At 39.7% G+C, this 22,172-nt stretch overlaps 1 protein-coding gene across 4 annotated transcripts; it reads right to left on the reverse strand.

The window, feature by feature from the left end:
• Window positions 1–751: 751 nt before the first annotated feature.
• LOC121630132 (transcription factor 7-like 1-A) lies at window positions 752–21,910 on the reverse strand. Of its 4 annotated transcripts, none has more exons than XM_041970222.1 (13): window positions 21,490–21,910; window positions 21,043–21,238; window positions 20,882–20,951; window positions 17,096–17,232; window positions 7,510–7,587; window positions 6,271–6,388; window positions 6,097–6,178; window positions 5,093–5,167; window positions 3,988–4,113; window positions 3,167–3,329; window positions 2,887–2,994; window positions 2,759–2,807; window positions 752–1,779 (listed from the first exon to the last, which is right to left on the reverse strand). In XM_041970222.1, the coding sequence occupies exons 2-13, from the start codon at window positions 21,214–21,216 to the stop codon at window positions 1,154–1,156; spliced, it is 1,806 nt and encodes a 601-aa protein (XP_041826156.1). In that variant the 5' UTR covers window positions 21,217–21,238; window positions 21,490–21,910; the 3' UTR covers window positions 752–1,153. The 4 variants fall into 4 exon arrangements, with proteins under 4 accessions (XP_041826156.1, XP_041826157.1, XP_041826159.1 ...); XM_041970223.1 differs by having other exon boundaries at window positions 21,458–21,910; XM_041970225.1 differs by having other exon boundaries at window positions 6,097–6,175; window positions 21,490–21,909.
• Between the last annotated feature and the right edge of the window lie 262 nt (window positions 21,911–22,172).

Genomic DNA, 22,172 nt, shown 5'->3' on the forward strand with positions numbered 1-22,172 from the left:
TCACAAAACCATGGCACCACTCTGAGGTCTAAAGATCTTTTTTTTTCTTGTAATAATGCATATTTCAGCGACAGTTACTCCCCTGGATTAGAACACCCAGACTCAGGAACTCTTTTGTTCCTTTTGCCATCTCCCTGAATAAGTCCACACTTGAGGGAAAAGGAGGAGGAGGGGTGGTAGCAGAGGAACAGATGAAAAAGGGGAGAACAGTGAACATTATTATAGACTAGCAGTAAATTGTGCAAACTGGACTGGGTTCAATCATCCTTGGCTACTGGAGTTCAACACAGATTGTTGTTTTTTTCTTCAGTGTATTTTTAACTTGCATTTCTGGCATATTGCAGTTTATTTTGGATGTGTATTCATGGTGCTGCTGAAACTCATTTTCATTTATGAATCCATTGATTCATAAACCAACACTTCCAACACACAACTCTTCCAATTCTAACAGCTCCAGGAGGCGCAGTCCACTACCAGTTGGAAGGTTGGTGGTTTGATCCTGGCTTTCCCAAACACTGAACCCTGCATTGCCTCTGAAGTGCTCATTGTGTGTGAATGTGCGTGACAGTGATACATAGATAACTTGTAAATAGATAACTTGTAAGTAGCCAACAAGTAAATGTGGCTTGTAGTACAGTTAATTTCCCTAAAACATATTTCACCTACAGCAGTAAATATCCAGCACGGGAATGTCTGACATTTCGGAAAAAGACTAAATCTTTAAACTGGGGCTCAACATCACACAGTCACATCAACTTGGTGAATATTTATTAACAAAGAAGAACCACAAAATAGATTTAAACACGTAACTACCCAGTGAAAAAGTATTTTTAAACAAAACCCTGTGCATCACCTTGCTTTCAGTTACAACAGGTTGATCGCTCTTTAAAAGAAACGAGAAAGTGTGACAGTTTGAGAAAAATTCAGTTTCATGAAGTTAGAGATGCAGTCAAATATTGACCAAGTATGTCCTTTTCATACCAATATAAAACATGAAATGTCTATTTGTTCTAAAAAAGCTTTAAAAAAGAGGCTTATTTACAGCATAAAAACAGGTACAATTCATGCTTTGTTAGGTGTTTTAATCGTATTTTAGCAAACAGGAGAAACAACTCCTCAGCTGATTGGTTCCTCACAGAGAGAACAGCTGTGACTAAGATAAGGCACCATGTGAGCTCGCAGCTGATTGCTGAATGGAGGTAGGAGGTGGGGCGAGAAACGGCTGAGAGAGCAGTGGGGAAGGATGGGGGGAACTCCTTGAGGAGGTGGTGAGGGGTGAAGAGATGGGGGTGTCTGAGGAGGAGGAGGGCGTGGAGGGTCCTGGAGTGTGGCGGCTCAGAGGATGGGCGGTCCGGTGGGGCTTGGTGGTGAGGGACAGTGGCTGCAGCTGCTCCGCGTAGGGTGAGGTGTGGCCGGTGTGGCTGTGAGAGGAGTGTGTGTGCTCGGTGTGAGTCGCAGCCGGAGCGGCAGGTGAGGCCAGTGCTGTGGTGGGTGTTGCCGGGGAGTCCAGGGAGGAGGCGGGGCTTGCCTGAGACAGGTGGGTGTGTGTCAGGTGGGACACAGTATGTGGCTGTGTGAGGTGAGGGCGTATGAGAGAAGTTTGTGTGTGTGAACTCTGTGTGTGTGAAGTTTGTGTGTGTGAACTCTGTGTGTGTGGACTCTGTGTGTGTGGACTCTGTGTGTGTGGACTCTGTGTGTGTGAAGTTTGTGTGGGCAGTGTCTCCATGCGAACTTTCTTCAGCTGTGGAGGGAAGTCGTCTGCAGCAGCTGCAGCAGAAACTGAGGAAGAAAAAGAACAAAACTCTTTTAGTTTCCTGTTCTTAGCTGACAGGAGTGATACCTGGTGTGGTCTTCGGCTTGGTTGGGCGTTTTGAGATGGTAGTCTACACACCTTGATTGTAACCAGTAGTTATTTGAGTTCCTGTTGCCTATCATCCCAACCAGTCTGACCATTCCCCTCTGACCAGACAACTGCCACTCACTGGATATTTTCTCTTTCAGACCAGATCATTCTCTGTAAATCCTAGAGATGGATGTGTGGAAATCCCAGTAGATCAGCAGTTTCTGAAATACTCAGACCAACAACCATGCCACGTTCAAAGTCACTTAAATCCCTTTTCTTCCTCATTCTTTCTTTTCCCCCAGTTTTGACATTCCACAGGTCATCTCGACTGTGTCGACGTGGCTAAATCACTCAGCTGCTGCCACTGATTATGGCATTTAATATGTGGGCCTAATAAAATGGCAAGTGAGTGTATGGCTATTAATGTCATGATATGTGTAGGAACATTATCCACCGAAGAAAGAGGAGACCTTAAAAACTCTCCCCTGCAAAGTCTCAAACATCAACCTGATAAATGAACAGCCATGCACTCTCAGGACATTTGTGCAAACACTTATCTGTATTCATCACATGCATGTTTTATGTAAAGCACTTTGAACTGTCCTGTACATGAAATGTGCTATACAAATAAACTGATTCCAACTCATGTACTGCAGTAGCAGCATGTGCTGTATCTGTGTGTCCACACAGAAGGTGTTCAGGACCAGTGGTGAGTGTAGGCCATCAGTGTTTTAAGGGACCAATAAATGCCAGCTGTGCCGATAGCTTTACTGTTGAACAGAAACTCTTTTTTAATTTTAACTAGACAGTGTTATAAATTACAGTAAAAAAAATTATTCCTATTAAATAACACGATGGAAATAAACTGAGAAAATTTCCATCAAACACACAAATTCATGTAAAATGTCATCTCACCTTCAAACGGAGATTCACTCTTCATCCTTTTCCTTTTCTTCTTTTTACCCTGCAAAGAGCAGACAGGTGAGCCTCCAGCTCATCAGCTGACAGGGCTATAGGCCGAGTCGTGTCACGAGTGTACTCACATAGTTGTCTCTGGCTGACCAGTTGGGATACAGCTTTGAATGGAGGAGTCTTTCTTTGCGAGCCAGTTCATAGTATTTGGCCTGCTCTTCTTTGCACAGTGAATGCCACTACGAACAGATGCCAGCAGAGTTAGCAGATCAGCAACATCACAAACACAACAGATTAGCAGGTCCAGAGGTTTATACATGTCAGTCATTATATTTAAACCTTACATATCACTTTACTGAACAAATAAATCACTTTTCAGCTACTTGGATAAAATCAAACACACACACTTACTCTCTGTCCCAGTATCTGGTTGATGGTGGCGCTCTCCTTCACTTTGCACTGAGCCACCACCTTGGGCCTCTCCTCCCTCATGTACAGCATGAAAGCGTTCAGCGGCTTCTTGATGTGTGGCCTCTTCTCTTCTTTCTCATGCTGAGCGTCAGACATCAACTTTCTGCAGAAACACAGAATATTATAGTTAATACAAAGCAAAAGACAGGCAGAGAAATGGTTGAAATGGCTGAACTTCAGCGTTTGTTTCCCTAAAATAAAGTTCAGGGGGGCGTCTTTGGACGCTTTAAGGTGCGTTTCCATTACCCCTAGAGTTGTGCAAAACCTAAATATTGCAATAAAAAAAAACTGGTAGAAGTGTATCACAAAAGTGTAATGGAAACATTTTTTTCACATTTGCACGTCACCAGACATGACGCAGGTCACATGACCAGTTCATTTCAAGTAAAGACAGTGTGGTTAGAGTAAACGCAGGAGGAGATGGAAATCTTTTTAGAAATAATTAAGAAAAATATAACTGCCATCCTTGATAGCAAACAACAGCAAAATCCAGCGTTTTACAAAGAATTAGAAATCTCCATCCTCCTCAAAGCGGAGTCTCGTGAGACGAGGTTTTACAAGAATAACGGCTAATGAGCTAAACATCACTCAATGGAAACAAATTACAACTGCACTTTGTCGAAATTGTCAAATATCGCTTTTATTTTGGGAAAAACTGTAATGGAAACTCTATAAACGCGACAAACAGACTCTACAGACTGAGTAGCAGCTGCTGGAACTGTAGCGTGAGGTAAACTGATGCTCTGGCTTGTTGTTGTTACCCGGGCTGGTGGTGGCTGCTGCATTCTCCAGACTCCACCTTGACTGCTGTGGTCACAATAGCAGGATGGGGAATGGATGACTGGGGGGTCGGAACCAGACGAGGAGAGAAGCTACTCGACACCAGACTGCAACAGGAACATACACAAATGTTTCCTTACACACCATGAATCATGATGAACGTACATTAAAAGAACTGAATATTAAAACTACTTAATCAACTAAAGCAGTGCAGATCAACAGCAGATAATTTTTTTCTGCAGTTGCACAATGTTTTACAAGGAAATGAAATTCAGCAGAAACACAAACACGGAATAAGTCTCTGTCACACGAGAACCAATCAATCCATGAAAAACAGATTCCTTCTGAGTGGAACATGTAAAGTCTAGAGCAGTGTATTTTAATTTGAAGGTCTGATGATGCTCAACTCACCAGACTGTAGCCAGATTTACATGGACATTGAGCATTTGGCTTAAAATCCTGATCGAATTAAAACTGCTTCATGTAAACACACCAGTTGGAAGATTCTGATTTTATCATGCTCATTATGATTAAAATTTCATTCTGGGTGGGTCCTGATCAGCACGCATGAAAACACAAACTGTCCTGACTCTGCGTGCCTTTTACGTCTGCTGTATGGCTTGTATAGCACTGCTCATCTTATTCATGGAAGTTTTTTTTTAAGTTACATCTAGTGAAAGACATCTGGAGACCAAACAAAACTGATCGGTGTATATGTGTGTGTGTGTATACAACAGTACAGGTCTGATTGGAACTGTAACACAATTGAAGAGCACGTTCATGTGAACATGACTAGTGATTAGTTAAGCACACGGATGGTCTCGTTTACTCACTCCTCCCTGCAAGTCCTCAGTTTTTCAAACGCAACATTCATGCACTAGAATAGGTCCCAAAAATCATGAGGTGCACAACCAGCTAAAACAATATCAAAGCATCTGATGCATCATGCGCTGGTCTGCTATTATAACTGACATTTCCTGAAAGGACCATGAAGCAAATTCAAGTACAGGTCTGCATTAGAAACAGAAACCCACCAGTGTGGTCTCCAATCTCATTGGAAATCACAAATATAAAGAACACACTTACCCTGACATGGAGGCATTCATAGCTAGAGCTGCAGGTGAGAACCCCCCAGTGATGGGATACATGGGCTGTCCCGGCCTGCAGGTAGAAAGAAACCCTGTGAGAATGGAGTTCCTGGATTCCTTACATACAGGGAATGTATGTGAACCCTTCGCATGACAGTGTGCAGCAACACTAAGCTCAGGAATCTCACCAGGTGAGACAAACATTCCTACGACTCAGCTTGATATGTAAGCACATTTTGTGCTGATGTATGTGTAACAGGAAGCTTAAACTCGTTCATGGGGCCGTCCCCACGACGCCAGAGTGCAGCAAAATCCCAGAAGTATTTCAGCAAACCACCCTTTCATCCCCATGAAGCCACGGATTGACCTCCATGAACCCGACCATGTCTGAGTCTGAATAGGTTTGAGTCCTCTACGTCTGCGGTACTGTGTGGACAGCAAAGCCGCACAACTCGAGGATATGACGTCAATGTGACGAACACGCGCCAATTCCCAATCCACCCTTCTTCAAGTTTTTTATGCTTTGTAGTCAAGCATTTTTTGAAGAAGCTCAACTTCTTCATTAGTCCAAAGAAATGTTTCTTCTTTGCTTCGCAGTGAATCCTCAGCCATCTTCTCTTCCACCATCGTTGTTTTAAAACAGAAAATACCTATTGAACTGAACTGAAGTGAACCATCAAAAGAACTCCGACCTGGTGAGTTTACCGGTTGATACCACCCCTGTTGCCACCTTCAGGTTAGGAGGAGAAACTGCAACCTGACACCAAAACGATGTGTACCCCCTACGCTCGAGTGTGAGATTTTCTGTGCCACAGTTGGTGTGGGTTCAGTAACTTCAGAGTTACGGGTAACAGCAGGCAGAGTAAGGGTAGACAGAGTATAAATGGAGAGCGTTATAACTCCTGAAACACAAGAAATCATTCTCCCAAGCTGAATCAATATAACAATACTATTACTACTACGAGGAACACAAAATCTGCATGTCTACTGCGTTTTACTTACAACCATCCAAGAGGATGCGGGATCTGAGCCATGCCTCCTGGAGAAACTGGATAACAGGAGGCAGGGGTTCTTGACATTACTGCTTCACAGGAAACAGCACAGGTGAGCATCACACAGGAGGGGAAAAAAGAAGAAGATCGTATGTCTGTCTGACAGGTGAAGGTAGGAGCTAACCTGCATCAGGAGAGAAGCCAGGCGATGCCCTCTGAGGGGAGAAGGCCTCAGGGCTGTAGGACAGCAGAGGATGGAGGTGGGTCATGTGGGGATGCTGCACCACAGGTACACTGTTAGACTACAAACACACACACACATATACAGACAATCAATACTCAAGATGAAAATAGAGACCACTAATATTTTATTTAAATTTTTTACAAGATATCAGTTTACTGTAAACTTTCCTCCACCACCTCCTCTTTGGAAAATTGGTCCTAATCCTCTGAGCTCCAAAACCCAACAGCAGGCTTAAAAACACACTTTCCTTTCAGTTGACAATTACACACAAACACACACACAAAAAATCCTCATCGGTGCAAGAAACACTATAAAAATAAATTCACATTCACAGACTGTCGTATTTCCACTAAAGGGTTTATTGCAGTGAATAATGAGCTGACGTGAATGAAAATGAGATGGCCTCTAAACTGGCAGGAGTTCAGCGTTAACACAACGTTTAACTACTACACACACAAACTACTTGTGAAGAGCCTCACTGCCCTCTGCAGGCACACACCAGGATGTACAGCAACTGTTTGAGCATTTTTAATAATTGAAGGATGGAAAGTTTATTTCAGGACAAGTCAAACTGGACATTACCTGTGATCACAAAAAGTCCTAGTCTGAAATAACCCTTTGGGGAGTGTATTAAAAAACTATGCTGGTTTTTGTTAAACCTCTTTTTACAACATACAGTTGGGTCTCTGTTGAAGATATTTTTTAAACAAAGAAACAATAAAAAAAAAAAAACTGAAAATGTCCGTTTCACAGGAAGTCATAACATCAACTGATAACGCTGCACACTGCTCATGTGAGGAGTAAAGAGGCATTTATCTCACAGCAACATGGTGGCTTTTTTTGCCCTCCACCGGTGATACGTTGAATAACGCTCACTTATTTTCTCCATGTAAACAAACACAGCTAATACCACATATCTTCCTAACGGTCACATTCATAGAGTTAAGCTGTAACACAACATGTAACAGTGGTGCAACTGCCTGGATTTTTATTGTCCTGACATCAGTGACAGAAAGGCGAACATATGGTAAACAGTGAGGGTCATTTTTCATAATTAGTCAGTTATTCTTCATAACTTTTTTGAGAGAGAGAGAGAGAGAGAGAGAGAGAGAGAGAGAGAGAGAGAGAGAGAGAGAGAGAGAGAGAGAGAGAGAGAAAGCAAGCAAGTGCAGGTCTTACCAGGTGTGTGGGTGTAGAAGAGTCTCTGATAGCTGCTCTTCCTGGTACATCAAGCAGAGGCCACTGAAATGGCAGGTACTGTGGAGATGGGTAGATGGTTAATCAGCTGCAACACACATAAACCCACTTCAGAAAGCAGCAGTCATCTTTTATGATTGTAAGAATTATTATACTTTTTTTGTATTCTTCAGCAGCATATGATAATTAGAGGCCACCCACACCATGGGCAATAACTGTAACGGTGATTTTAACAGACATCTCTGAGGATTTTATGCAGTTACCTCCCCATCAGGTAGTTGTTAACTTTGTAACTACACTTTCTGAACTGCAGAACACGACCGTGTTCCAACACGGTAAATGGTCTATTCTAATGTAGCCTATTTAGCAACATGGCCCATGCTCCATGCACCTCTCATTCAAACACTTTGGAGGTTTGAGTTGTTTTAGATGAAGAAACAAAGCAAGACTAAATCTAAATCTTCTCATGGATTTATTTCTGCTTAGCCTTTAGCTTTAGTTTGCCCAGGAAAACATTGTAAGGCTCTCTGCTGCTGTTTATCCTTCAGGAGCACAGAGTAGCAACATTGAAGGTGTTGTATTTTGATTAGATGTCAGCATTTCACTCAGCTGACGAGACTACTGACTGATGATTGGACATCTGTTCTTTTTTTTCCCCCACTGAAGGTTTTAAACTGACAACCAGGTCAGTGCTAATATATGTGAAACACTGAAGTATTTCAGATTATATATCAGTTTACACATTCTCCACTATTAAAGAGCCTCTTGGCCAATTATCCACTCTAAAAGCATTCCTGATTTAAGTTTACATCTGAATCTAAATAAATGGGGGCTAAATTTATATAAAGAGAAAAAAAAAACACTGAAATGGTCATCATGTTAAGACTTGAACAGGCTGTACTTGTTGTAAATAATCTGTATGATGAGGGACAAAATCTGCTGTCTTCATCTCATCTATGAATCAAAACTTTTTCTCTATCTATCATGGCAGCCGAAGCTAGATGTTTTTTTTTTTTTCATTGTTATGTTGCTGTTTATGATCAAGCTTTTTACACAGAAAAAAGTGGATTTTGCTCTTCACCACTTCCACTTGAACGCCTGTTAGGAACTTTACATGGCCAGCATGAAAACGAGGAAATGCTTGTACTGTAGAGGCCTGAGATGAGATAACAGACTTCAGTTAACTTTGTCTCCCACATGTTTACATTCCCTCAGACGAGGGAAAAAAAATGCAACTCACACATAACACATACAGACACACATGCACACCATCGTACACCAGCAACTTACACAGCAGGAAGAGGAGTTTTAGATAAGGACTGTGCTTAAGGTCCTGGTGAACATGAGTGCGCTTGCTGTCTCAGACAGCAGGACCTCAGGGTGGAGCTGAACAAAGAGCATCCAACCACCCATTCCATATATCTATATACATGTTGGGGGAGGGGACTTGATGATTACAGCTGTGAAATCAAACCGTGGTGTGAGCTGTGATCACACCACAGTCTGATGTCTTCATTAAGTGCTGGTCCAAATTCCAAATTTGATGATACAGAAAAGAAAATAAATATTCAAAATGTATGTCCAGGAGCTCTAACACGGTCTAACACAATAATGTGGCTCACTTTCTCTGATATTTCCTCCACAGATTCATCATCGTCATGACAACTGCATGTCTCCACTATGTCCTGAGGTGCAGATTTAGATTTGGTGTGGGCTGTTCAACATTTCAACCTCCACCACTCAGAGAGCGAATTGGCTGCAGTCACACTGCTTCAAGCAGGACTTTCCTTGCTGGGCATTTAAATAACACATGCAAACAGCACATTCTCATTTTCACTGTTTCAGTGTCAATAAACAATCAGTTAATTGATGACTGATGCAGATGTATACAACTGACTCAGTGTATACACGGCAGAAAAGGGACGTTAACATTCTGACCACACAGACTTATTACTGTATCCCGTGGACATGATGTGGAAGCTCAAAGGGCACAGAGAGGTGTCAATTAAAAGTCAAAAAGGCTAAATAAATTCTGAAAAAGAATCATCAACATTATTTCCATGGAAACTGAACTTAAAAAAAAAAAAAAAAAAGAAAAAAGTCAGGCTGTTGAACAGAACAGGACCAGACAAAAGGTTCTGGATGGATTGTTGGGGAGAACATGTGGGCAGCTGCTGCCATTTAATTATGGAATAATATTTCTATTTTGAACATTTTTTAACCCAGTAGATAAGATAACCCTGTCCTTTCATTTAAACAGAACTAATGGAAGTAAAACTAAGAGAAGCAGGGAAATAAATGTGGCATTATAACGAAAAAAAATCCACTCAATATTTTTTAAAAAATGTTCACAATAACTTAAATCCATTTACCCAGCTCAGGATTAGTTTGTATCTTATTTATCTTCTTAATCATGTTACATGAGTGGTCTAAAATGACATTCCAAGTATGAAAAATGGATTAAAACACTGATTACAGGAAAACAACAACTGCTTTCAGAGTACAAGGAACCATCATCGTGAACAGGAACCTTTATACTACCACTTTTCCAATAATGATATCTCTTATCTCTGCTGCAACTTGCGTCATCCCTGGCAAACTCACGTATGCACACCACACCTCCACCTCCACCTCCACCAGCAGCAGCATAAAACACCAGGATGTCTGCACGGACACAGTCAGGAAAACAAGAAACTCATACACAGCCAGTCCACAAAGCAGCCTCGACCCGTCCCCCATTCAGAGGCCTGAGGAAGCTCTGGCTGAGCACTAACTGGATCCAGCTGTTGGAAATACCAGAACAACACACACATACACACACACACACACACACACACACACACACACACACACACACACACACACACAATGAGAGTCTATTACTGAGGGAAGCATAACATCGTTGTGTGAGCACAGGGGAAAGTTATTAGGTTTACTGCTGTTTATGAAACACTACAGGGCACACAGCTCATTTTCTACACATACGGTTGAAGATGAAGAAATTTCTGAACAACGGCATCCAGTTAAGAGAAAGTTCAGGACATGCAAAAGTTCCATTACTACAAAAATTTATATCAAAAGACTCTGTCTTCTAACCTTTAAAGCTTATCAAATTTGTTTGCATGTTTGTAAAGTTTATTTGGTCACCATAAATCAGTTACGTACAAGCATGTATGTATATGTGTATGTATGTGTACATTTATAAAAACAGATGCAGCCATCAGATCTGCTACATAAAGCCATTGAAAAGGTGCCTTAAAACTGTGCAGCAGCACAGTCAATCACTAGATGGTGGATCTAAAACATCATTAAGTATTTTTTAAAAAGCAACAAAAATATTCTTTCATAAAATACTGAATCACTGTTTCTTCTATAAGCCATCTTGGTGATTTAATGTAACTCAAAGGTTATTTCGAGGCTTCAAAGATGCATACATTTAAGAATCATACCTGTTACTTTTTAAGTAATTTACTAATAAACTGAAAGAAGATTTTGCCAGTTGTATTACAAGACAATTAACAGGCAACTTCCCTCCAAAACTGTCAATGTACAATGGCTCAACAATGAAAGAACCAACTCTGGAAGTTGGTGTACTGACAACAGTAATGCTGAAGCTACTAATGCAAAGGCTACACCCTAACAACCATGAGCTATTGTGTGTCATGATATCACAATCTACCACTTGATAATTTAACAGCGTTTTAATTTAATGTTTGTTTTTTTAAGACTGACGTGTTAAGTATGCACATTCCAGTCTCGGCTTCACAACTGTACAAAGTACAGTCAGCACATTTACAAGCAACTAGGAAAAAAATAAAAGAGTAGATTTAAAAAAATGTGTAAACTCTGTTAATTCAACCAAAACTGTACAACAAAAAAGCTCTCAAGACTGGTTGAACACCTGGTTCTGAATGCAGTGATTGGATTAAAAAACTGTATGAAAATAGGCCAAGGGGCACTGCACAGGCTCCAAAGTTCCATGTTTCAGTGTTTGTGCATATTAGTACAACTGAATCCCCTATTAAGCTGCTTTCATTCACATTTTTCTGATCCTTTTGTCAGATGGCTTCACGTATCAGAAATTGTGACTGAAAAGCATAAGACTACGCCTCGGCTCACATTCACATAAAGCATTTCCACAGTCCACAAAATCCTGAGCATCATCTGACAAGAATCATCCTTCAAGTACCTCAACAAGATCTGCACAATGAACTCAGCTATAATGATCTCTCACAGAAAAAGCAGAATTATTTTAATATTTTCTCACAGTCCAGTTTCACGGTATATGATATAGACAGAGCTTAGCCAACTTAATTGGGAAACCTTTAAACTGATCTTTCAATGGACAGAGCAAACAGCTGACTGATCTGTAGATTGAGAGCAAACACATCAGAGGTTACTCCCACAAGGAAATTACAATTACACCATGTCTGCAGCATTAAAGGACAACTTGCTAACATGCTGCAGCTGGTAGACAAAAGTTCTAAAAGTTTAGACTTAAACTATTCTCGGCTACTTATATCCTGCTTCCACATAAACATATGGTAGCGTATCTGTACAGTATGTGCTGTGTGTTTCCAAAGGTTTGTTTATGTATATGTATGACCTTGCTGTTTTAGACGCCCCATCCTCCGGCTATGTTAGGATTGTGAGAACAATGTCGGAGAACACAGAGGAATTCTGGGATGCGCCAGCCTGCTGAAAGGGACCAACTTTAACTAAATAAGCACTGCCCCATGTTTACAGACACACACTGTCACACAAACTCAAGAAAATTAACACAGCCAGTCAACTTTCTCAATGTAAGACTTAAGAAGGTTTCAAATGAACTGGGGAGCATGGATTAATTATCCATTCTGAGTCCTAAAAATAAAGTGACTAAATAATACTGCAACTAAATATAAACACAAATGTAGTAATATATATATATATATATATATATATATATATATATATATATATATATATAAATTAAAAAACAGCACCACATTCATCTGCATCTACTCTGAGAATTCACTGATGATTTTTTTTTATTTTGAGAATTTACTGACTGGATTCCCTCGTACATATATGTCCATTAAACTTTTTATTGGTTTCCTATATAATATTTGTGTCTCTAAAGGTATTATTTAGTCTCAGAGGTCAAGATGAACATGGATGCTTCCATCTGACATGAGCAACAGCAGTGGGTGAGGCAGGGAAAGTAGGGGAGGTGACGGGAGGAAGGCTGAGTGAGCAGACAGGTTGTCTCTACATGTCGCCTCCTGCTTCCTGCCTGCAACCACCAGCACAGTAAACAGCCTGTATTTTGGTTCAGGTACTGTTCCACCAGCGATAGCTTGTTTACAATGATTACTCTTCAGACAGGCAGTCTTATCTCCTCCTCCTTCATAAACAGACCCAACAGTGAATGGGCTGAGAGATACACAGGATCTCCACCATGTGCAGAGGAAGAGCAGGAATAACTCCCGTTTCAAGGCTGAATGGAGTCGTCAGTGGAAACTCGTTTCTTTCTGCAAAGCCTAACTTCATGACGGGCAGAATGTGGTTCTGAGTCAGGTTGTGCTGTAGCAAGTCGTACTGACACTTAAAATGTTTCATCAGTCTTCACAGCTTTGTTGATGCACTGGTCTGACTGGTCTACACACATGCTGGATTTACAGCTGTTTTTATTCACATTTAGAGGATGTGGGGAAGTTGAATGAAAACTTTGTTTTAAAATCACTTATATGCTTAGTCGAGGTGTTTCTTTTGTTTCTAAAGAGGCACATTAGGATGGAAATCTCATCTGTCCTGTCAAAGATTAAAATGACATGACTTTTTTTTTTTTTTTAAATAAACCACAGTTTCAGTCTTAAATCTAGAGAAAATGCTGCATTTACAAATTTTTCTTACATGTGAAGGATGTAACCCCCCATGGCGACCCATTAGGACCATTCTGATTCTGTTAATGACAACAATGAGCCACAGAGGGAAGGGGAGGGAGCTACAAAGCTGAGGAATGCAGGTGTTTGTGTGAGTGGGCTTGGCTGTTGGCTTAGCATTCATGTGTGTCTGGACTGAATCCACAGAGGAAAGACATTCAAACTAAACCAGAGTAGAGAAAAAGAAATCCCAAATATGGGCCAATCTAAACCAGAATGTAGCTCAAAATGTCTGAATCAAAGTAGTTAGTCGGAGCTGACAGAAATAAAATCAAAATACAGTTTGTTAGAAATTCATAACTTCTACCTTGTTCTGCTATACACCATAAAGACAATCTCCTTGGGGTTTTACACTCAGATGTATTAAGACTTCAATTTGAGGTAGATCTTTAACTGATTCAAGCACTCATGTGACAGATACCCACGCATGAATCCCCTGCTGTTAAGGGCAGAACATGATTCTCACTATCAGTTAAATATCACGGCAAAGAGCAGACAATCAGCAGATCGTCACCAGTAATCGATCTAGATGGTCTTAACTGATGAACTGAGATATAACTGCAGCTCTAAATACAAAACACTTGCCTGAGCTGATGCATAATAAACATAAACCCTCATAAACCTAGCTTTCAGTGTCACTATTTTCAGTGCATTTAGTTTTTATCTTTTCATATAATCTTAAAAAATGTAATTTTCCATGTCAAACATCTTAAGCATATGTCATCATTTTTCCTACAATGACAGGGACATCATTCTGAGACAGAAAGGCATAAAATTGATCCAGGTGATTTTTAGCAAAAAACTCAGATAACAGGAAACTATCACAAGTTAAATAAAAAAGTAAGTTTTCACCTGTAGCTTCAGTTCTGCTGCCATTTATATTGTTTAAACTAGACAATCAGGCTGCACAGCTTCAGCGCAGCCTTGTGCCTAAGGTCATCAACTTCAACTTTCTTGGGTAATAATACTTGGCTTTAAATTCCAGTCTTAAAAAAACATTTAATTCCTTCCTCTGTTGGAGAGGCAACTTTTAGATTAATGGCCATGAGCGTCAGTGTATTAAACCATCAGCCTGTATCCTTCTAATCCCAGCTGAGCCCCCACAAAGCTGCGGGGACGGGAAATTGGGCAACACACCGTCAGTCCTGCTATGCAACTCCCAGCTAAAGCAGCTAATCTGCTGCAGAGCAGATCACAGCTCAGACTGTGTCCAGGCCTGTCTAACCCTCAACCTTCACAAACTACCTCATCTAAACAGCCTGCTGGCAGCCAGCACACACAACAAATCACATGCAAGTGCACAACAGACAGCCCGCAGGCAGTGGCATCCAGGTTCCAATTTGAAAAAAACAATATCTCCTTATGTGAAGCAGCCACAGCATGATGCAGCATCGAAGGCAAGTCAACTAAATCTGTATGACGTCGGATTCTCAAATGTTCGGCAATAACAGCTAAACTGTGCACATTAATTCTTGGCAAATCTGGGTGTATTGAAAAGACTCAGACCTAAACTTTGAAAAACACATTCAGGGAACAAAGTCAGCCTACTATCACTATATCAAGGGTACAAGATCTGATGTGTCAGCAGGACCTGGAAAAACTAGTCCAAGCTTTCCTCTTTAGTCGGTTTGATTATTGTAACAGTGTTTTTACAGGTTCCACCTAAAAAAATCAATTAGACACCTGCAGCTTATTCAGAACTCTGCTGCTCGAGTCCTCACTAAACCCAAGAAAGTGGACCACATCAGTCCAGCTCTGAGGTCTTTACACTGGCTGCCTGTTCGTCAGAGAATAGATTTTAAAGTTCTGCTGCTGGTCTATAAAGCTCTGAATGGTTTAGGACCAAAATACACCAGTGACCTCTTGACCCAGTATGAACCTACCAGAACACTCAGGTCATCTGGTTCCAGTTTCTTATCAGTTCCCAGAGTCAGAACCAGACATGGAGACGCTGCATTCAGCTTCTATGCTCCACATGTCTGGAACAAACTCCCAGAAAGCCTCAGATCAGCTGAAACCCTCAGTTTATTTAGATCAAGGTTAAAGACCCACCTGTTCTCTCCTGCATTTCACTAGTTTTTATTTAAAAGTAAAGATCTGCATCTGTTTAAGCTTAAATATTTAAATTTGATCATGCTAAAATATTTTTATCCAATGAGCTTTCTTTTTCCTTTGTCTTTTGTTTTTAATGTTAAGTTATTCTTCTTGTATTCTGTAAAGCACTGAATCACCCTGTTGTTCATCTGCGCTACAAAATAAATTTGCCATAATTATCTGCTGTTCACTTGTTTTAGGAAATGTCAAACATTTTTATCACAACCAATACCTAAAAAAGAATAATCTTAATTATTTTAAGCTCAAATTAAGATTAAAGTCATGACTTACTTATCAACCAGTTCCTCCATTTTCTCATTTAATAAATAATTTCTTCTTTCCATATGACAAAAATGTATAAATAAAATATCTAACTGTAACACAACTGGCTTAAGTGCATGTAAATATAAGAGCTCTGCTTGTTCTGTCTGACCAATAATCAACAACACAAAGACAGTCAGTGTTTCCCAAGCTGGGGGAAGGAGGACCTGAAGAAGGGATCATGAGATAATTTTAATTATATTGAAGCAAAATTGATTCTGTACATCAATAAATGTTGGTCAAGAAAGAGTCCTGCCCTGGAACTGGTTACAAACAAAGACAAGGAAACATTTTATAGAAAATAAATCATCACACTTGCATGTTCTGAATCCCAAATAAAATATACTGTCTTGTCTAAATTACCAGCATTCTAGCATAACTAGAACTGACCAAAAAAAAAAAAAAAAAAATGACAGCAACAGGTGCTGAAGATGGTGAAACGACATGAAAGAAATGTATTCATGTTACCTTGATGATGTGGAAACGGTTTCATGCTAAGAACACAAAATGAGCTGCTTTTGTAAGGATTTCATATTACACACGTCATAAATAGAAAATTAAATAAAACTTAAAAAAAAGATAGGTCTTGAATTACCGTAAATAAAATATATAAAAAAGTTAAAATCATAATAAAACAGAAAAATCAACTCAACTTGATGTATAATAATAATAATAAAAATAATAATAATAACAGAACCATGCTCATGAGGTAGGAAAATATAAAAATGTAAATTCACTATGCATACAATAACAATTGTTCATATACACTGCATTGTAGGGCAGTGAATATAATCAAAATGAATCTGTGCCACACTACTAAATGTACAATAAAATATATTTTGTCTATAAAATAAGTCAGAGTAGGAATCAGCTGATCATTTGTGCAGAGTCGAGTCCCCACTTTTAACTACAGAAACACAAGTTAGCGGTACGTCATTCCTGAAACAACCTTTGTCAGAATTCAGTGAAACCAGCAGACTGAAGCTTCACAGTAACATCAGCTGCAGTTCAGATGTCTAGGTCGGCGCCAGCTGTAACGAGGAACTAATTACATTTCCTGAACGTTTTCTATATTTGTCTACAAATCAGAAACAAACAGAGCCAATAACAAATTTGTCAGGTTGTGTCAAGTTGTCCAGACATTTTATGGAGGCGAACTGAACGTAACCTGCTCACGCTCTGCAACAAGTCACAGCTTGCGTACTAAATGTGAGTGTTTGGCATCTTACCGTGCGAGTGCTCGATGTGATGGGTCCATTTGTGAGGTAGGGATTGCAGAGGTTCCCCAGGTCGGGGATCATGAGGAAGGGATACCCAACATATGGCGATGGCTGGAAAAGACCTGCATCCTGCTGCCTCCTGAGCACTGACAAACCAATTCAACACCAGAGGGAGCAAAACTTTAGTCAGTGATTACACTTCAAGTTAGTGTAACAGGTTTGACTTTACTTCTCTGTGGACGTTTTAACATAACCAGATAACCTCTTAACTAGTCTGAATGATAGAGGCAGCATAAGGTTAGAGTCTACGATGTTCCTCTCTGAATGAAGCTGATGGACGAAAGCAGCCCAACAAACATCAACATCACATGCTCTGCGTGTGTGAAAGGAGTTTAAATGGAGCACTGCAAATGATTTGACAAAGAGTGCAGCTTTTGTGTAGCTTGTAAAACTGCTGTTTAATGTGTTTTATGCTGTGACTGCAGGAGACTTCAGCCTGAGAAAATAACTCATAACATCAGCTCGAATTCTGGGGAAGTTATAGGAGCCTCCATTAAATTTAAAACCATTTCAATGCCTCACACAGGGGTTAAATTAAATACACATTGCTAATGTAAATTTAGAAGGATGTTTAGGCCTATAGTAACAGAACAGAAAAAAAAGAAAAAAAGTCAAGTAAATAGAGTAAATTTTGCATCATGAATCATGATGTAGCCAGATAAGAAAATGAAAGTTAACTAAACAAAATGCCATGTGTCTATCTAACACACCAAGTATAAACTGTCCTAAATAGGTAAGTGAACAACCATACAAATTAATAAAAGGTTAGTAATAGTCTAATATAATATCTAAGAAATATGCTGCACCAAGAACATCTGGCTGGCTGGTTGGTCAGTCTAAAATAAAATAAAATAAAATAAAATAAAATAAAATAAAATAAAAAGTTTTGCAGACATGTAAAGAAATACCTGTGAAAAACCATGATTAACTATCCGCCCAAAAAGTGACAAATCTATTATACAAAATAACTAAAAGGGAACTAAACTATGTTAACTATAATATGTGAATAAAAAATTTTAACAAAATGTAAACATTATAAAACTGTGAGGATAAATATAAATATTTATGTCCAAAAAATGCCTATTTAAAACAAATAGATGTTTTCTAAATATTACATTAATAAAAATGTCACCAGAAAATGTAATAAAATGTTAATGTTGCACAATGGTACAGAAGGGTCATCTTATGAGGTATGCATGTTGTTACCTTTTCTTGCTACCAAGGCTAGATTTTGGTTTATTTGGTTTAAAAACTTCAAATGGTAAGATCTGATGGACAAGTGAAGAAATGGAGCAGGAAAGGAACTTAATAATAGATAATAATAGAAACTGAGTCACACTGCCAAAGAACAGGATCTCCTCAAATCCAAACCCTGATGTTCAACCTCCTCTTACATTGCAAACTATGTTTTTAGACTAAGTGGATGCATAATATGAATTTCAAGCTCATAAATAGCACATATCTTACACTCAGCAGATTTGCCAATTAACAAGCCTGCGTTGTGCTGAAAACTGATCCCCTACAGAACTGAGTCACCCCTCATTTCTTAATATTTAGCTTCCAAGCAACCAGTTTCTTGTAATCTCTTAACATGGTCTTGAGCAATAGTTATTTACGCTTTCTGAAGGTCTTTCAAAGTTTGTCTTTGGAAACTGGTTGTTTTTTTAAATTGATTTTCAGTCCAGTCTTTGTAAATATCCATTCTAAAAATGTGTGTTTCCTTTTTTAAGCCACTTATGGATCATTCAAACATAAAAAAGGCGTCCAACACAAGGGATGAATCACTATTGTCACATAACTGACTTCTTCAAAAATACACACTTTTACATTGGATTTTCAGGCACAGTCTGTCACAGAGTTACACAATGCCTTCCCATTTATTTAGCTGCATCTATAAATAGTGCCAAAGATAACAGTTTGACAGAAATGAAATAGGGTTTTTGCAGCAACAAGGCGATTCTCAAAGCACTGTTAGCTGAAAACTTTGCATATCTCAGCATGGGGTGCAGTGTGCCCTTTTAAAAAAATGAGGAAACTAGGCAAGTGGAGGACAAAAAGGAAAAACTAAAAAGCCTAAATTAATGTAATGAAAAAAAAAAAACTTTATTTACCCCAGAGGAATATTACTATAAAAAAAAAGAAAAAAAAAGTTATGTGTCTGCAAGTGATGCCCTTAAAAAACAACAAACAAATCCAGCAAAGATCTGATCTTCAGCCAGTCCATCTTCTGCTCATGAGAAACAGTTTCCATAGAAGAGTGACTATGAAGAAGCTGCAGAGGTATGCTGAATGGCACAAGAACCAATATACATTATACACTATGGGGCGGCATGGCTCAGTGGGTAGAGTGGTCGTCCTGTAACCCAAGGGTTACCGGTTTGATCCCGGCCCGGGGAGCTCATGTTGAGGCCTTGAGCAAGACACCGAACCCCTACTTGCTGCTGATGGGTCGTGGTTAGCACCTTGCATGGCAGCTTCCGCCATCAGAGTGTGAATGTGTTTGTGAAGTGTGTGACGTATATGTAAAGTGCTTTGGATAAAAAAAAAAGCGCTATATAAGTACAGACCATTTACCATTCAAGATTTGCTCATCCTCAGCTCATTTACAACACATCTCAAGTTCCAGTTACCGGATAATCAGAATCTAAGTATTTTTTAAATCAAATATGATTATTGTTTACATCTTTGACTTTATATTTGATTTTGTTGTTTATTTTAAATGTCATTGTATGCAGTTTGTTGTCTTGCTGGCTTTCCCTGCTAAGGGACTAAAGATGGAAATTAGTCTTGGCTTGTCCCTTTATAAATAAATAAATACAAAACTGGACTGAAAATCAATGGCAACAGGTCTCCTGGAGTGATGAATCCTCCCCAGACCTCAACATTACTGAAGCAGTGTGGGATCATCTTGACAAGAGAATGGAACAAAAAGCAGCTAACATCCACGGAAGATAGGAAACCCTCAAGAAGCCTGGAGAACTATTCCTGAAGTTTACGTAAAGACATTTAAGAAAGTTTGTCTAAGAGGGTTCAGGCTATGCTTTTGAAAAAAATGTGTTCAGACTAATTAGCCTTCCAGATTTGTTAGAATTTGTGTTAGAATCCAATAGAATCCACTTCAATTAATAGCTGTACCTATTTCCTATCTGACAGTAAATAAAGATATAAGCAGCAGATCCAGACTTTAACACAGTACTTTATCATTTTGACCTTGTAAAAACAATGTTTTCTATCTCTCTTGGATAGAAAGGCTGGATACATATCTAACTTTTGAATATGTTCAATAGAAATGGGCAGAGACAGATTTTACAGGCTATACTTTGGGATTTGCATTAAAAATACAATAATCATCCTGCATTAAAACAAACAAACCCTCACAGCATGAGTCATAAACATACAAGGACCCTAAATAAATACCCAAATTCATAACTGATTCACAACTGCTGTTCATGAATAACTGGTTGATCAGGAATGCAACTAACAAGTATTTAGATTATCTATTAATCTCGAAATTATCCTTAAGACCGTGTTTAATTAATAAAATGTTAAATATCAGGTAAAGAACGGTTCATATATTTTTAGTTGTTCTACAAGTAAAAAAACAGTAAAAAGAGATCATATAAAAACACGAGTCCCATCATTTAAGATGTTGGAAATTTTGTAGAACAGGTCATTTATGATTAAAAAAACTGCTTGCAGCCCTGACTGAAGACTAAATAAATGCTCCATCCATACCTTCCTCGATCAGCTGGCTGTGTCGAGCTCTGGTCTCTACATCTGGATGGGGCTTGGGGCGTCTGTCTGCCTGCACACAGACCCAAAGACAGCGGCGTAAAGTCAACCAGCACCGACTGTACAAACCGTTTTCCAACGTGAACTGGCCCCGCTTTACTCACCTCCGACTCCGAGCTGCTGTTGGTCTCAGACTCGTTGACCAGGGAAGACTTGACATCATCCAGATCCCGCTCGGCGGACACGTTCCGCTTCTCCTCTTGCTCCCCTTCGTCTTTAAACGCGATCAGTTCGTCGTTTGCACCCAGGTCGTCCCCGTCTCTGCTCAGCTGCGGCATGTTTGGACGTTAGCTGCAAAGGCTAACGGTAGAAGCTGAGTTACACCGAGTTTATACTTTGTGCAAACAACTACCAAGACAGCAGAAACCCAACAGAAAGTATTTAGCTCACGTTAGTTTAGTGTTAAACACCTTACAGCCCGTGTTACTGCAAGGTTGGATGTTGTTTTGTGTTTTACTGCGATAAATACACAGTGAAAGCGTCTTTTAAAACTAGCTAACGAGCTAGCTGGCTAGCTACCTGCCGCGTTCACGGACACTTCAGTTTCTTACGTTGAATTCCTGAGGTGTGGAAGTTCCGTCTCGCGCAAGAAAACGCTCCAAACAACAGGGAGTACTGTCACGAAATTATCCAAACAGTTAAATTTTATCATAAAAATCACTCAGTACTGCTGACATTATAAGTCCGAACTGAGTCTGAAAAGTTAATGTCCACTTCTGTACAGTTACTCCAGTGAAAAAAGTCGAGGCCGTTTCTGATTTAATCCCCGCATCTTTAGCTCCATTTGGGAAATGCATAATTCCAACAAACGGCTTAATCAAAACGGTTGTTTCCTCATATCGCAGTTTGCTGATTCGAAACGTTTTTCTGGTGGCCTGCGGTGCGGAGGCTTGAGAAACAACCAGAGTGGTTGGTGTCTGAAGTGGAGTGGAAGGAAAAGGCTGTAAGGGCTGCTGTCGGAATACAGCAAGGAAGGGGGGGGCGGGGGTGTCAAGAATTGCTGATCTTTACAGACCTGGGATCAGCTCTGATAAGCATCAGAGCGGAGAACAGTTAGCTGAACTGATCCCAGAGCAGGCACAACAGGTTGGTCCTATTTGCACAAAGGAGGCAAAGAAAGGAGGAAGGGAGGAGTTTAGGTGGAAGGAAAAAAACAAAACAAAAAAAAAACCCATACTTTTTTAGTTTATAGCAGTATTTATACACGTTTCTGACCTAATGAGCCCAAGATTAA

The sequence above is a fragment of the Melanotaenia boesemani genome, chromosome 19, assembly GCF_017639745.1.
Source record: "Melanotaenia boesemani isolate fMelBoe1 chromosome 19, fMelBoe1.pri, whole genome shotgun sequence".
NCBI lineage: Eukaryota > Metazoa > Chordata > Actinopteri > Atheriniformes > Melanotaeniidae > Melanotaenia > Melanotaenia boesemani.